Raw genomic sequence first — 17,443 nt, forward strand, 5'->3', positions numbered from 1 at the left:
AGTTGTAATCTCTAAATTCTTGATTCTGGGTATACATCAATTTATTGTCCATTGTCTTATCCATTAAGAGCTTAATAACATTATGATAAATTAACATTTTTGTTTCAGATGTAATAAAATTAGAGGTTAAAACTCTGCAAGTGAAATTAAATAACTATGGAAAGGGTTTAAACCCATCCGAGAAGCAGAGAATTTTTTGTAATTGTTGAAAATTTGAGGTCTCAGTGTAATAAAAGTTGTCTAAAATATAGGTATTAAATAGATGATCTAATTAATATTTCTTTTCAGATGTAATAAAATTAGAGGTTAAAACTCTGCAAGTGAAATCAAAATGGCTATGGGAAGGGGTGTCCGAGTGTTTCACACTCCAGGTAACCAAACTTTAAAAGTGCAGCTAGGCTATAGCTATGGGATGTCCGTACGTCAGTTTTACTATCAATACAATCCAAAGTAGTATTATGTATCATATAGGTGCAAAAAAACGTCGGTTAAATGGAATAGTTATTTTTTATATTATCGCATTGTAATATAGACAGCTTCCAGTGGATATTAAAATGAAAACCAGTTTTGTTAGATCCAAGAAGCCAAAGGCTTGGGTTAATAAACTTATTAGGTTTTCGGTGTGACTGAGAACCGGTTATAATCCAGCGGATATTAATTGGTTTCGAAGCCACACTGGAAAATGTTTCATATAAAGAGAACATTAAAATTACCCTAAAAAGTTGTGCTTTGTATGCATTTTATCTTTTATTTTGTAATGAAAAATGATAAATTATTATTTGATGCACAAGACATAAATTATTTAATAATAATCTAGATTTACTTATCTTGTATGTTGTACAAGAAAGTTTTTCCAACTTTGGCAAACTTGTTAATATTTTAAAAAGAACTTTGTCATATTAAAATATATATGCAGGTAGACCAGGAGTGAGGGCTAATATTGGGCTATTAATTACACTAGTCCCCAAAGTTTTTAATAGTTTTTTTATTCGTTATTTTAACATTTTTTGGGACTATAGAATTTTGATTGGTTGGTCCAGTAAATGTTTGCCCAATCACTATTTTACAGAAGGGGTAATATTGTGTATCATCACAGGGGATATGCATAAATTTATCGGCCATTTTCTTATCCCTTTAGATCCCTGGCAGGTAGATCATTTTATAAATTGCAGTACATACAAAGTTTTGTATTATAGCAAGGACGATTTCGTCAAAAATGGAAGCTTCTATGTTCAATGTAAAACGAAAAGCTTTTAATTCCAATTTCCATACCTTAAATGTATGTAAAAGGGGGGGGGGGGTTTTAATGCAACCATCTCGTAATCAATGTATAAATTGCACTTAGAATTCGAATTTGGATCTGAAATTTTGCATGAGTAATTCTTGGTAGGTCTATTTTCCCTAAATCGAACAAAAAGTCGGAAAAGTAGCGGCTAACGGCTGGCGGCTCATCCGTTTAGACATTTGTTGGGTATTAAGCGAAATCCATCACGAAACCTCTCTCCACATAATGCTCTTTTCCGATCCAAAACGTTTTCAAACGGTTCCAGCCGGAAGTTGCTGGTACTAGAAATCTAAAAAATGTTTTTTTGTATCATTTCACATGATTTAAAGCAAAAATTTGTTTCAAAAAGTTGATTTCTACGTAATTTATGAAGATTTGCCCTAAAAATAGCCAAAAAACGGCTAAACGGCTGAGCCGTTAGCCGTTACTTTTTTAACGTTTTTTTTCGATTTAGGGAAAATAGACCTACCAAGGATTACTCATGCACAATTTCAGATCAAAATTCGAATTTTAAGTGCCATTTATACATTGATTACGAGATGGTTGCATTAAAAAACCCCCCCTTAGTTAACAAAACGTGATAGAAAGAGAAAACGCACAACAACGTCCCAAGAAAAGCTTCTTTATTAAATAAGTTAGTTCACCTTAAAGTGCTTAGTTGAGCACAGAAACCCCCTCCAATTTTGAAAAAAAATCAATAATTTGGAAGGGATGTAGTTTATTTTTTGTTTGTTTTTTACTTTATTTCAGGTTAAGTTAGGTCGTATAGGATTCAGGTTAGCCCCGCAGGGTTAGGGCAATTGGTTGTGGTTATTGTGCTCGCTTGAAACTTTGAGTGAAAGTATCATAATAGTTATTTCTTGCATCGTATCATAAACGGCTTTCCGCGGATATAGAATGTACAATTAAAAGATTAAAACTAGTTTTTTTTAGTCCCGAGGTGCCGAATGCACCGGCTAAAAAAATGGTTTTAATCTTTTGATTGTACATTTTTATATTCGTAGAAAGCTGGATATAATACGATGCTAGACATAGTTTTTTCGTATTCATGAGAACCGGTTCCTATCCACCGGATTCGAATGAATACGAGAAATGATATTCTAGATTTCATACGTTTTTAAAACGCAAAAGAAACACATTAGCATTCTTAGTGCGAGATATTTGTGTAAAATCAAAACCACATGTTAGCTTTAAATTTCAAAGAAATTTTAATTTGAATTCCTTCTTTTACTTTACTTTATGTTTTTTTTCTTGGTGAAAATGTGAAACTCATGATGGTGCTATAAATTTAATAAAATTACTGTATACTGAATAAATTAAACGGATTTCAAGGAGCGTAGGTACTCTATTAATCACCTTGTTCAATATTTAACTAGCAGCGACGCCCCTAGCATCTAGGGACTTTGTATTTGAAGTGGCAGACATGTGCCAGAAAAATAACTTAAAACCATCTCAAGACGTAATTCTGTAAATAAAACAGCCTAAAACCATCACAAGAACTATGTGAAGCTCACCAAAAATAGAGTACCCAATCGTTTCAGAAGATATTGAGATCCTAAGCTTCAGACAAAAAGCTCATACTACCTATTATAATACCTTTTTTTATAACAGGATAAACACCAGGGCCAAGGTTAAGGTAATTAATGGACTGATACAAATAAAAAATGTTAGGCACCATTTTTTAAAGCGAGTCAAAATATTTGTTCCTTTAGGTAAGCTTTATACATTTGTTTTCTTAATTGATTTAAGATCTTAATTATATTTTTAATGAATCTAGGTATTTTGATGAAGGAGGGGTGGACAATTGGACATTGGACTGTAAATTAAATACATAGGTTTTATGTATACGTATCCGTATCTTATGCGTTGGCTTAAAAAAATTGGTCACAAAACTTGATTGGTTGTTTCAAACTTTGGTTGTTTAAACTTTCAAGCAATAGGTAATTTATATCTACAATTTTTTGTCCATTGTCTTATCCCTTCAGATTCCTGATATTAATCTTTATATGGTTAGATGTTTGTACTAATAAATAAATTAAATTAAAACTGTCATTTACAGTCTACCAGGTCTTAACATTTAATTACTATTTCTGTGAAACTACATCTTATAAGATTTCAGTTCATATATTATAGTTTACCTAAAGTTTTAACCAATAATTACAATTTACAGCTGAGTTTTTTTGTTTATCGTCATTGGGGTTGTAACTCAATTTATCGTTCTTTGTCTTAGCCCTTTTAAACCCCTGAAAATCAGTTTGTTCTATAGTTGAAGAAACGTTAATGTTATACAAGTGTTAATGTCCGTTTGTCCTAGCTTCGCTTTTATGGAATTTGTCATCCTTGTTATACAGGTAGATTATTCATGAAATTAATTTAAAAACATAGTTATTGGTAGGTATTCAATCTAATAATAACCTTTTCTTAGTTAACTGAAGTTTATCTATATATAAGTGTTATTTTATTTAATTTTTTAAATTAAAAGCCAAAAATAGGTAAACCATATGAATTATATTTACCTAACAAAGTAATACAAAAGTTTTGCAAACAAATAATAAAATGTTCTTTTTTTTATTTGTTTGTTTTGTAATTTCATTTCAGCACATCCAATAATTTCAATTCAATATACATTACTGGATATTAGAATGCGTGGATATTGTGATAGTGGAAATTATGTCGTCAATTCAGGTTGCTACTATGGTACTCATTTATTGGTTAGTTCGTTTATCCAGTAGAAGGAGAGGGGGTCATTATATTAGCCAGTATGAAGTAGCATATTGTCAGTGTATGCAAGAATCTCTCACACTATCCATGTATTCTGTATCCATTATTACATTGTAATTAGAAACTAGAGTTTCACCAATTAAAATAAATGTATAGGTATAACAATTTATCTATCTATTTAATTTAAATCTTGAATTTATTGAAAATGTTTGTTGTAATCAGTGGCAGAAGGGTGGATACACCTCCCCCCCCCCCTCCAGATTTCAATCAACTCACTAAGATCCAAAAAACATCTCTGAATTCGTAAATTGACGCGCGAAGCATACAAATTTTTTTCTTAAAACCCCCCTAAAAATTAATATGACCTGACACCACATTTTGATGTATGAGGAGGTGTAGACCCTTGTCAAGGAGTGTGTACACCTAGGGGGAGTGGTCACCACCCTTTTTTTTATTTCAAGGGAGGTGCATTCACCCCCTTACACCCCACTTCTGCATGCCTCTGGTTGTGATATCATATGTATAAGGTCTACAAATGCATAAGATACAAGTGACATTAAGGTAGATCTGATCTTTAAAAAAGAACTAACATTTTCACTATTAAAATCATACCTACACAAAGTACAAATTAAAACTAATATTAAAAGAAAACTAATAATTACTCCTATTTTCAAATAAACCTAATTTTTATAAAATTGAAATATAATCACGTTGGCTAGTAGCCGTGGGATTTTAAAATCAGGTTAAAAACTTTTAAAGTTTCAGTTGGGGTGCAAATTAGATTTAAACTTTTCACCAAGAAACCAGGTATAGATATAATGATTCTAGAAATCTTAATTTTTTTGCATTAAATATTTTTTATGACTGCTACAAATAAACTTTTTGGAAATTGGCCCAGCAGGTTTAGAGCCCCCGCAGGGGCTAGACATATGAGAAAAGCTACTGTGAAAATACGAAGAAACGCCCCTTAAAGGGCGTTGCCACGAAAGGGACTATACCCGATAAGGGGGCTAAATAAAATAATACTTTTAACAGTTATAAATCTATCTCAACCATAACATTTATAAATTAGTAACTACTGCTGCTTCATAAAAAATCTTCATTATCAATCGCATCTTTTAGTGAAGTGAATCAAGCAAGTATAGCTTGGTCAGTTTAAACTTATAAATAAAATAGTTTAAACTTCCAAATACCAAGCTTTTTAGGTAAAAAGTTTATGAAGTCCAGCCGTTATGGATATTCTACTCAACAGCTTTGTAGAATTTATAATTTTTATTTTATAATTTTATTGGATTTTAAACGAATAGTAGTTCAAATTTTTTCAAAGATTCCTCTTTTACCAAAGCCTTTTTTTTTTGGAGACGTGTTTTTTTGCCTATTTTAAAATGCTTGGTACCTAAAACACATACTCCTCAACTTTATTTCGATGTTACCTGTTCCTTTTTGTAACACACACACACACACATATTTTATACAGTACAACCAGCATAATCATTTTTATATCCTCTTTGAAACTAATTTTTCTATTAATCAGGTTATTAAATTTTTGAAAATTGTTCAATTTAAAATTATTTTCCTCCTATATTGTGCCATTTTTAGAATAGAAATAAAAGAATGGTCCTTTAATGAAAAGAATAAAAAGTCTAGCCGTTTTATGGATCTTAGCTAACTACCTATCCTAAAATTATTCATGTTTCCTGTGTCTCTTTTTAATTTAACAAGCATCTATGCCCCTAGAGGTCTCTAGGAGAACTCGAGGAAAGGGGTTTGGAGGTTTAGTCTACCATCCACTTTTATTTCATTTATTAAAAGAATTTTTATAAAAATTGGGTTGGGCGATAACCCTTATGAGTGTGAAGGTACACTTCCCCTAAATAGTTACAAACCTTCCCATGACTAACACAAAGCTTTAATACAAAGGGAACCATATTGGTCGAGCGGTTGGAGATCTTAAGCTGCAGACTCACACATATATACATACTGTTTCTAAAATATTTTTCACATATTCGGCTTTAAATCTATGCAATAAAAAGAGTGTTCCTAAATGTTGCCATAATAACATGAAAAAAGTCACATTTAACAGCTAATAGCCCGATAGGTTTGATTCATTGCTACGCCTAAATAATAACTTATGGTGTATCTCGTCTTCACAGGCTAATTAGGTTTGAAAGGAATTGTAAAGAATTAGTTAAACTACATTGTCCCCTTACCCTCTGCTTTTTTAGGTCTTGAAAAAAAATAAAGTTCTCTAGCGTTTTGTTCTTCCACTCATTAAATTTTTTTTCAATTCTCTCTGTCATTTCTATGGCCTTGGGGCACCCAAAAATATAAGTACCCTAAAAGTTTGTCTGTGTGTGCGTTTGTTTGCGTGTGTGTGTCCTTATTGTTGGGGAAATAGGATTTTCTCAACTGCTATTTTAGATAGACACTAGACAGCTGCTATTTTTACAATTTTTTGTCAGTCTGTCGGTCAGTCATGCTTAAAAAGACAAAAACCTTATTATTTTAGTTCAACTTCTCAGTTTCTTGAAAGTTATTCTTGTTTGGGATTAGATCCTTTGGCAGACAAACTAATACCTACAACCAACCCTTTAGATTGCACAACCTTTACCAGGAAGTCCTATAGATTTATGGCTGTCTTTGCTTCTAATATAAGTTGCTTTATTGAAACACTATTAAAATAGCATATTCAAATAAAATGCAAATGTAGTCCAGACTTTGTTTGAATATTAACTGCTTAATATATTCTTTTATGTTCTACTGTCTGTTCTTATTTTAATTTATTTATCCTTTTATTAATACATCTTATTATGAACCGAAATATCTAGTCTAGTGATTTGTCTCTCTCTAGCCTCTAGTATTTTTTTTTGGGGGGGGGGATGAAGTGTTTTATTTAGATTTCAAATATTACTCAGTGAAGATTAAATCCACAGAAAGGATATATTTTGACATGAAAAGACACCTAACTATTATCTAGAATATTCATCTTTTTTAACTGATAACTATTTATCCATTAATTTATTAATCTATTTAATTATCTATCCTATCTTTTTAAGTATTAAATTGATAAGCCATCATAATTTGAAACATCTATCTATTCATCAATCTATGTTTATATTTAATTATCTATTTAGGTGTTAATAGACTTTTGAGAGATCAGTAAAAGCAATCATAATTCAATCTGTCTATCCATCAATCTATTTATCTATTTAATTATATATTCTATCTATTTAGGTATTGATTATCAATCATAATTTGATATATATATCCATCAATCTATTTATCTATTTAATAATCTATCCTATCTATTCTAGGTGTGAGCCCATACTCTGTTCTGATAGACTATAGAGGGATCAACCAAAGCCTTCTGCTTGAGTCACAAGCCATATTGACTTTAGGTAATTATCTTAATTAATAGTTATTTATCGCATCGCATAGATTAAAAATTTTTGGTTAGGTAATCAAATTGTTTTTTTTTATGATATTCGTGGAAAATTGTTTGTAGTAGGTACAATGTTATACATGATTTTTCAGTGTTGCGGAGAACCGGTTCTAATCTATTGTTTAATCTATTATGTATGTCTTTAAAAAGATGATTACTAAGAGGCTGCGCCCCTAGCATCTAGGGTATTTGTTTTCTAAGGGGGAGTGAGGAAGCCCTAAATATAGCCTATAACCACCACAAGACTTTGATTTGAATATGCGACCTATGAGAAGCTTACCTAAGATAAGGAGCTCAATCAGATCAGTGGTTAGCAAGTGCTTAACAAACAAACAAAGAAACCTTATGGCTTTTTATAATACTAGCGTCTGAGGCCTTTAGGGTCATTTGAAAAGGGGGAGGGGGGGGGGCAAGTCAACTTTCCCCTATTTTCAATTTAATTTTATACTTAAAAGGAAAATAAAAGGCTATATTGTAAAGGAGGACCATATCGGTTCAGCGTTAAGCGAGATCTTTCGGTACAGACAGACAGTTAAACATCCTATTACTTTGATAGTATGAAGTTAGGAACTCTATTATCTAGTAACTATCTCTGTAAAAGAAGATAATTTAGAAATTTATAGTGTGTAGATATATTGCCCATTTATTTAATGGGTTCCAGTAACAATATCATTTCAAACAGAGAATATTATAATGTGTAAGTAGAATGTTTGAACTTAATTAAAGCAACTCACATATTTTTATATCATTATTGCCCTATCAATAAAGATAATATCTAGATAAGAGGGTTTGGCACCGTACCTAGGGGCTAAAAAAACTAGTTTTAATCTATTAATTGTACATTCTATATCCGCGGAAAGCCGTTTATAATACGATGCGAGAAATAACTATTATAATATTAAGTTTGAAGCTTAAGATTTCAATAACTACTACACCGATTGAATTCTCTATTTCAATCAGGCTTCACATGGGTCCCAGCTTAGTTTTCGTTTTTTTTTATCTTTAGATTTAAGCCTAGGAATGGTTTAAGGCTAGTTTCTTGTCCTTTCTATCCCCAATGAATACAGAGCTCTTTGACTCAAAAAGCTAGGGGTGCAACCGCTAGTATAATATAAATCAAAACTTTAAAATAAGACAAACGAAGGTTTTATTTTAACCAGGATGTGTTGTATTGGACATTAGGGCGGGTTCATATCGGAATTAGACAAAGAGGGGATGTGCAACAGATAAAATTAACCTTTAAAACATTTCTGACCCAAAAAGAATTTTAAAAAATTGAGTTTTAGAGCGCGACCACTAATAAATATATTTGATTACTTGTTAATATGCAAAGACGACATTCAAAAAAATTTTTGAATTAGAACTATGGCTTCATGGTGCTCCCTGGAAAGGCCTTGAGGAGCTGAATCAGGAACTTTTGTCCGTTTCAAAATATCTCGTTCCTATCCTTAGTAATCACTAAAAAACCTCATTTTTTAAAGGTTTATTGAGAATTGTCCAATTTGTAGAGGTTTTTAAGATTTTCTCAGGCTAGAAAAGAGATTTTTTGAAACGGTCAAAAGTTCCTGATTCTACTCCTCAATGCTTTCCCTGGAGCACCATGAAGCCATAGTTCTGATTCAATAAATTTTTGACTTCCATTTACAAATAGCTATACAATTGAATGTCTGGTCGTCAGCGGTTTTAAGACTTAGGATAAATTTTAAATCATCCAGAGGTGTATTATACTCATACAAATCACTTGCAGATCCCCGCTTTGGCCTCAGAAAAAAAATGTCCAAAATCGACCCACCCTATTGGACATATTGGAAAACAGATTATTAATTTTAACCTAAAAACAGATAGATAAATATCAGATTGGTATTCGAACAAAAATTAACAAATTACATTAGTCCATATTTAATTTTATCTTATAAAAAAAATTATATTTGTGATATTTTTTGTAGTAACAGAGCTACCCTATAATCAAAATATGCAGGGTTTATGACGACTATTTTATTTTTGAACCAATTCATATGACTAAGAAGAATTTGCATATTCTGTAACTTACTTTGTCCGCCCGTTGGTCTGTCATTTATGAAAACGGGGTTTCAATATTCTTCTGGTACTTACTTTGTCCGCTTGTTCGTCCGTCATTTATAAAAATGGGGTTCCAATTAGAAAATATAATTGCTATTTATGAAATGATTCTACCTAACATTTCTTGTAAAAGTTTCTTTAAAAAAAACCAGGGGTGTATATTCTACATGGGATCCCCTGCTCAGGGGGGGGGGGGGGAAATAAAAAATAAGTGGTTGGAGGGAAAAAAAATGTAAAAATTAAGAAAACTGAAAATATTTTTTCCATTTCCCCCCCCTCCTTGGTAAAAAAACTTTAAAAAATGTGTGGTAGGAGGGATAAAATAAATAAAATATGGAGTTCTTTAAATATTTTTCCATTTTCCCCCTACTTGGTGAGAAAAAACTAGGGGGGGAAGAAAAATAAAAAATTTTGTAGCAGGGGAAAAAAAATAAATCTTGTGCAGAATATACACCCCTGATTAAAAAACAACTAGGTACTCAATAATTTTTTTATTGGCTTTCTTTTCTGCCTGTCAAATTTTAAAGTTTAGACATACCCGTCATTACTCGAACCTATAAAAAGTTACATTTTAAAGGAGAACCATATCGGTTTAATGGTAAGCGAGATCCTTATTTACACACAGACAGTTACACATAATCACAGACATCATATTACTTTTAAATAATGATTACTTAATTCTTTCATCTGCTATTTAACTTTTCTTGATATTTTTTCAAATAAAGGGAGGAGTAGTTTGTGCTTGTATTGCGTAAAATACGTGAGTTAGCTTCATCGAAAGCGATTATTAAGTCAAAGTGTTATTAAATGTGCGTTTAATTATACCATGCATTTTGTCAATATTAAGAACACTTAGACTTAATAATCGCTTTCGATGAAGCTATAATACATGCACTCACACAAACTACTACTCCCTTTATATTTTTTAGCTTCAGCACTCATGAAAAGCCTGTGCCATCCTTGTATAAATTATGAATATTTTATTTACAGTTTATTAGAAACTACAATAAAAATTTTAGGAATGTTTTCATTATAAGATTTATATCCTGTATTAAAGTAAATTGTATGAATTATAAAATCAAACCTAATTGAGTTCCTAATTATTTATGTAATGTTTATAAAAAGCGAAGCTTTTCTATAATTAGTGCCAGTTTGTCCGTAATGGAAAGCTCTTTTCTTTTATTTAAGCATGATTTAATTGATTTAATTTAACTTTTTGACATCAATTATTCAAGGCCTATATCTGATTTTTGGATTACTAATTTTTTAGACCACAAAGTACGTACGTTCGTTTGTTCTTTCGTTTCAGATCTTTGCTTTTATGGATGTTGTCATCCTTGTTTTGCTACGAATTAAATCCTACGCAATTTTATTAATGGAGTAGAGTATAAGGGGGGGGGGGATATTTAGAGTTGTTGCTTTACAACTGTCTGTGGGTTGTTTTAGGCTATTTTCCAGATCTCCCACCCACTCTCTTAAATGCTAGGGGTGAAGCAACTAGCATTTACATTATTAAACTTAAAACAACACAACAAAAATGTAGAATTTTAAACGGATTTTTTGTCAGAGAGAGAGAGGACAATTGGCTGTTGATTACACAAGTTCCCAAAGTGTTATAATACCGTTTGCTTATTCGTTGGTTTAACATCTTTGGGGACTTTAGTGACTTTTGATTGGTTTGTTGATAAAATTGAGAGTTCGAACGTTTTAACCACTAATTTTAATCTACAGAGGGGGTGATTTTGTGCATCGTCATACTCATAAGGGATGTATAATGTATATTAATTTATAGGCCATTGTACTATCCCTTTAGCTAGATCCATGGATTTTTGTATTATTATTACCTACATATTTTTTCAGATCCGGACAAGGCAGATGCATTGAAAAGATCTGAGGGGTTTGTCAAGCTTATGGATGGATATGCTATTCTCGGAAATTTGAGGCTTAGTACAGGTAAAACTATCTATTTATATCATCAATGTATACTTAAATAAAATAACAGAATGTATGTCTGTCTGCCTGTCTGTACCGAAGAATCTCTCTAACCGGTGAATCGATATTGTTCTCCGTTACAATGAAGCTTCGCACAGTTTCTGGGAAGGGTTATACCTAATTGTTTTTCGGGAGGATACCATAACCCTTTCAAGATAATAAAATAACGCCTCAAAAATGGATTGTTTAACTAGACTTTTATATTTAGTAGGGTTAGGCCGGATATTAAAAATGGCCGGATATCCTGCCCAACCGGGTATGTGGTCAAACCCTAATTTAGCATTTCCCTAGGAGATGGAGTTCTGCACTACCTTGTCCTTGTCTCTGGTTGTGTCAGCGTTGGAAAACTTACAAACTCGGAGGTAATTATCAGGGATATTAAGGGATAAGACAATTGACGATAAATTGATGTATATCCTTAGAGATGAAATACAAAATAATCCCTTTTGTAGATTGAAATTATAGAAGGAAACGAGAATAAATTACTAATTGATGCAACACAATCTGCTAAAAAGTATTTAAAAATTTTAAAAAATCACGAAACCTCATTCTATATTTTCCCGCCCTAATTCATCGTTTGCTATATCATGATTGATTAATTGATAAAGTTTGACATTGTTGGCACTTGGCGTACATGCCAAGAATTAATGTTTGTCCTGATTCATTTATTCATGATCTTTACCTACCTACCTATACAATGTACTTTTATATCAGGGAGGGAGGGGACATTAGACTTAAATTAAACTTGAACCAAAAGTTTTACTTAAAGTAGAGAAAATCTCTTTTTTCAGTAATGCCTCATAACATGTTGCTTCCAAAGACCATTGTGCGTGGCCTATGCTCTAAATGACAATAAAAATGCCTTATGAACATGCTGTCTTAGTGTCTTGGATTTTCTAGTAGGAAAATTGGAAGTTGAGTTTTTAGAGTTACTTTTTTTTGCTGGAAACCCTACTGTTCGGTGCCCTAAGGGTGTCTTTTTATCTTACAAAAACAAAAAAAAAACATTCAAGAAACATAAAAAACGCTTTACAATTACATAGACACTTACAGATAAAATTATTTAAAATAAATCTTTTTAATAAACATTAAAATTTTGTTTTAGATTTACAAGGTGACTGATGTAAAATTGGTTAGCCTCAGAGGTTACACCCCCGATGAAGAGAGAGTTGCTGAGGTAAATATCTATCTATCTCTTTGTTATTCTATCAATCTATCTGTTATAAGCTATTTAAAAAGTTAGTTTTAGGAATTTTTTTATATCTTTATTTGTAAGTGTCAGGTGAAATTACTGAAAAAAATTTTTGAACGGGAAAACCCGTCGTCTTTTCACAAATCCACGTTATACTCCAATAAAGCAACTGCCATGTCAAGTTTTAGAGTTCTAATCCTGTTTTAAAGTCTTAGAGCACACACCTTATTTATCAGTCTATACCTAACTCTTTAAAGATTAAAAACTTGACTTTCTTTCCAGGTACGAAAGTTGTTAGCCAGTGGGTCAGCTTACTTTTCCTGGAGCAGCTCTGGCCTGCCAGTTGACCTGACTTTGGCCGCTCAGAGGTCCACCAGATACAAGCAGTCGGATGCCAGGTTCTTCTGGTAAGTTTTCCTATAATAAATGTAAAAGGATGTCTATGTGTCTGTCTTTGTTTTGTCAAAAAGATCTCGCTAACCGCTGAATCGATATGGGTTTCACTGGATATATGCCAACTAGTTTTGATTTGAGGGAATCAGATTGATATCATAATATAAACATGCATTTTTATACACAACTAGATAATGTGGCTCTATATTATCTAGGGCCTCCCTATTCGAAGGGTGAGAAAAAGGGCTGAAAACTTGATTTAAAAAATCATTCCATGGCACATGTGAAGCTTCCTTTAAATGTAAAAATCGACCAGTTAATTGGTTAGGTAGCGAGATCTTACCAGACAGACCTAAAAACCTAACCACTTTAGGTATATAATGGGAGAAAAGTAAAAAAATCACGAAACCTCTTCATAGAAAATTATGGATATTTTATCTTGAACTACTACTATTATTACTAATAATAATACCTTATCTTCCTAGGAATCGAATGTTGTACCTGCCCTATATCAGAGCTGGCATTGCCATTAATCAGTGGTTGACTAAGATAATGTTTGGCAGCATTGAAATAAGGTGAACATTTTTGTTATTGGTATCAGAAATGGATATAATATTATTATGATATATACGTGGATATTATGACAGGGGAAAATTGGCTACTTTTGTAGGTACTCATTTATTAGACAGTACTTTTCTTAAATAGTAGAGGAGGGGATGAGGTAAAAGTTAGGAATGTTGAGTATCCTTATATTAGCCAGCTGCAAGGACCAGTTTGTTATGGTAGGGGAAAATATGGTGTATTATCCAAGTAATTACAAATAAATTGACTCAAACGTTTACTTTATAATACTAAAGAAGTGTAGAAGTGAATAAAGCAATATTAGCTAGGTTGTTTAATTTTAAACATTATTTGTTTTAATAACCGCATTTTAGACTATAACATAGTGTTTAACAAGTTTTCAAATTTTGAACGGATTATTGCAAAAATATATCCCTATAAAATAGTAACAAGATGTGCGTCTAGATTTAGATCTCGGTAACCGCTGGACCGAAACGTTTCTCTCCACAGTTAAACTCAACCCTCCAAAGAGAAATAACTCCTGGAAAAAATACCATCCCCTCCCCACAAAAAAATTATGTTTTCTTGGGCCATAGCTGCTTGTAACAAAACTATATATGTGTTAAAAAATTAAATATGTGAATTTATTTTTTTTGTTTAGAACTGTTTATGTTGGAGCGAAGCAGGCCAAATCTGCCATTGTTTCCAGGCTGAGCAACGAAAGAGCTGGCACAAGGTGAGCGCATATTATTTTTATAATAGGTGCGTGCGTGCACGGAGATTTCGGTGGGCGGGGGGAGGGTATATATTAAGAAGGTACTCATATGAATATCATATCTTTTTATATAACAATCTCAAGATGATTTGTTAAAATTAAAAAATGGAATTCTTTGTATTGGACTTATCAAATAAAAAATAACATTTTTAAATTAACAATTAAATTTCAGTTTTGAACTTAATCTATAATACAAAGTAGAACGATGTCTGTCTGTCTGTTTGTTTGTCTGTTTGTTTGTCTGTCTGTTTGTCTGTTTGTTTGTAGCGAAGGATCTCGCTTACCGCTGAACCGATCGGGTTCTCCTTAACAGGGTAGCTTCTCCCGGGAAGGTTTATAACTATTTTGGGGGAGGGTACGGTCCTATCAGAATAAATCGCCCCTGGAAAAAAATTACCCCTCCCGAAAAAGAGACTCCAACGAAACATAAACCAATTATTTCTGTAATTAGATATTTAAAAAAAAAAACATTCAAAGTGCCACTAGAGGCCTCTAGGGGCGTAGCCGCTAGTTTTAAAAAAAGAAATAGCATAAAAACACTCCAGGACTTCGAAGATTTCCTATAAAGGAGAATGTAATTGGGTCAGTTGTAACATATTATCAATATATTTATCTGTCTGTCTATCCGTCTATCTATCTACCCATCCATCCATATATCTATCTATAAATCCATCTGTACATTTATATATCCATTTATCTATCTATCCATACATCTCACTGGTCGCCAAAGGTGTCTTTTAGATTTAACAGTTATTTTATTAAATCTTTAAAGACACCCTAGGCGACCAGTGCTATCTATCCATCTATTCAACTCTATCAATCTATCAAGGTTTATTGTACGTGGAGTAGATGATGATAGACACGTAGCTAACTATGTTCTGATTGACTATTAATCTATCTACTCTTTATTTATTCTTGTATCTATCTATCTTTCTATCTATTCGACTCTCTATCTATCTATTTAGGTTTGTTGTACGTGGAGTAGATGATGATGGACACGTAGCTAACTATATTCTGATTTACTATCAATCTGTCTACTCTTTATATATTCTTGTATCTATCTATCTTTCTATCTATTCAACTCTCTATCTATCTTTTTAGGTTTGTTGTACGTGGAGTAGATGATGATGGACACGTAGCTAACTATGTTCTGATTGACTATCAATCTATCTACTCTTTATATATTCTTGTATCTATCTATCTTTCTATCTATTTAACTCTCTATCTATCTATTTAGGTTTGTTGTACGTGGAGTAGATGATGATGGACACGTAGCCAACTATATTCTGATTTACTATCAATCTATCTATCTATCCATTTATTCAACTCATTATCTATCTATTTAGGTTTGTTGTACGTGGAGTAGATGATGATGGACACGTGGCTAACTTTGTCGAGACTGAACAGCTTGTACAGGTAAAGACATATTCAGAGGGTTGGGGGGGGGGGGGGGGGAGGGAATGGACATTAGACTGGAAATATTCATGATACCTAAAGTTTTAAAAACATATTTTCTCAATACTTTGTGAAATCTTAATCAGTTTATCAAACGAGTAGTGTCCAAACTTTTAAACCAACAATTATAATTTACAGAAGGGTTAATTTTGTTTACCTTTATTAGCAATGTATATTATTGTCTTATCCCTTAAGATCCCTATGTTTTATATCTTCATTTTAACGTGAATGTCATATTAAATGGAAAAAAAGTAAATCGTCTAAAACAAATAAAAATCTACCAAATGCAGAATTTCACACAAAACAGTTTGATGAATTATGTTGAAATCCTTTAAAATGTACCATAAAGTACGAAGAAACATTTTAATATTCTTGTTTAGAGTAAGCTATAATTTTTTTATTCCTAGGAATCTTAAAGTACAAGGCAATGGAAAACATATAATAATAATAGACAAAATTCCCCCTTCCTGCAGATCAAAATCATTAATAAAAATTTCGAATATTTAATAGTTTTAAGTACGTAGATTGTTTTAGCCGGGGGGGAGGGAAAGGATATGGGACTTTAGATTATAATTACCCAAATTTTTATGGACACTTTATATATATCGTCCATTTTCTTATACCTGGTAGTTATTTTTACGATGCGAAATTGTGAGAATGCCACTTGTGTCGCCGAAATACGTCCATTTACCGCCAAAAATATATTTTAATCAAACGACTATGAAGCCTACTTTGGGCGCTGAGTTTCTTCGTATTTTAGGCTATATCTGACACATAACCAACACTATAGTAATTATCAGGAATAACGTAAAGTCAACAAGCAAAATAAACTTAGAATAATTGAGTCCAGTTAAAAAGATCGTCATTTCTACGAAAATCACGAAAAAATCAGCTGAAATTACCCAATTATTTTTTTTCGAATTTATTCAGTTGTTGGTTACAGCTGAGTAATTATTTTGGAGATTTAATAAAAATAATCTAATATTTATTTTTAGATTGAAGGAGAAATGTGTAGTCATATTCAGATAAGGTCAGTTTCATATTCTTAGCAACAAATCTTAAAATATCTGGATTTATTTTTACTAAAATTAACTCATACGTATGAGTATTCTTTCTATAGATTGCATAATAATAGTATGTAAGCTAACACTCAATAACGCGATCTATTATAAAGAGTACAACGATATCTATGTGTACATTATTATCTAAATTACGCATTATTATCTAGATTACGGCTAAATCATTTTTTTCGGGAATTTTAGTCTGTCTAGGGTAAGTTTAAGGCTATTCAAAGGAGGTTTGCTTTATACCCGCTTAAAAATTGATCCTGTGAAAAATTAAGTTTTGAAGTTGCCTATGCTTATTCTTCCTCTCCTAGGGCCACTTGCTTAAAAAGGCTTAGGTACTACATTTCAATATGAATTTTTTTGTGGACGTTCCCGTTAAATCAAACATTTTGTGAAAGTCAAACTGGTGTTAAATAATGAAATGTTCAATATTGTTAGGTATAGGTAAAAAAACAACATCTATAAGTAGCAAAGCATAAAA

The 17,443-nt window shown here is 32.0% G+C and overlaps 1 protein-coding gene across 3 annotated transcripts in view; it reads left to right on the plus strand.

Moving 5' to 3' along the window:
* Positions 1–268: 268 nt before the first annotated feature.
* Positions 269–17,443, plus strand: part of Synj (synaptojanin) — a 92,238-nt gene continuing 75,063 nt past the window's right edge. For all 3 annotated transcript variants that reach the window (XR_013874920.1, XM_080148199.1, XM_080148200.1), the window contains exons 1-10: positions 269–371; positions 7,321–7,404; positions 11,388–11,480; positions 11,811–11,881; positions 12,625–12,696; positions 12,994–13,118; positions 13,590–13,679; positions 14,327–14,401; positions 15,787–15,856; positions 16,891–16,925. Coding sequence is in view for 2 of the 3 variants with exons in the window: in XM_080148199.1 (XP_080004325.1) it covers positions 332–371; positions 7,321–7,404; positions 11,388–11,480; positions 11,811–11,881; positions 12,625–12,696; positions 12,994–13,118; positions 13,590–13,679; positions 14,327–14,401; positions 15,787–15,856; positions 16,891–16,925 (755 nt within the window). In the remaining variant the exon portion in view is untranslated. The remainder of the gene's footprint in view (positions 372–7,320; positions 7,405–11,387; positions 11,481–11,810; positions 11,882–12,624; positions 12,697–12,993; positions 13,119–13,589; positions 13,680–14,326; positions 14,402–15,786; positions 15,857–16,890; positions 16,926–17,443) is intronic.

Source organism: Acartia tonsa, chromosome 14 (genome assembly GCF_053477335.1).
Source record: "Acartia tonsa isolate MP-2025a chromosome 14, ASM5347733v1, whole genome shotgun sequence".
NCBI classification, from domain to species: Eukaryota; Metazoa; Arthropoda; class Copepoda; order Calanoida; family Acartiidae; genus Acartia; species Acartia tonsa.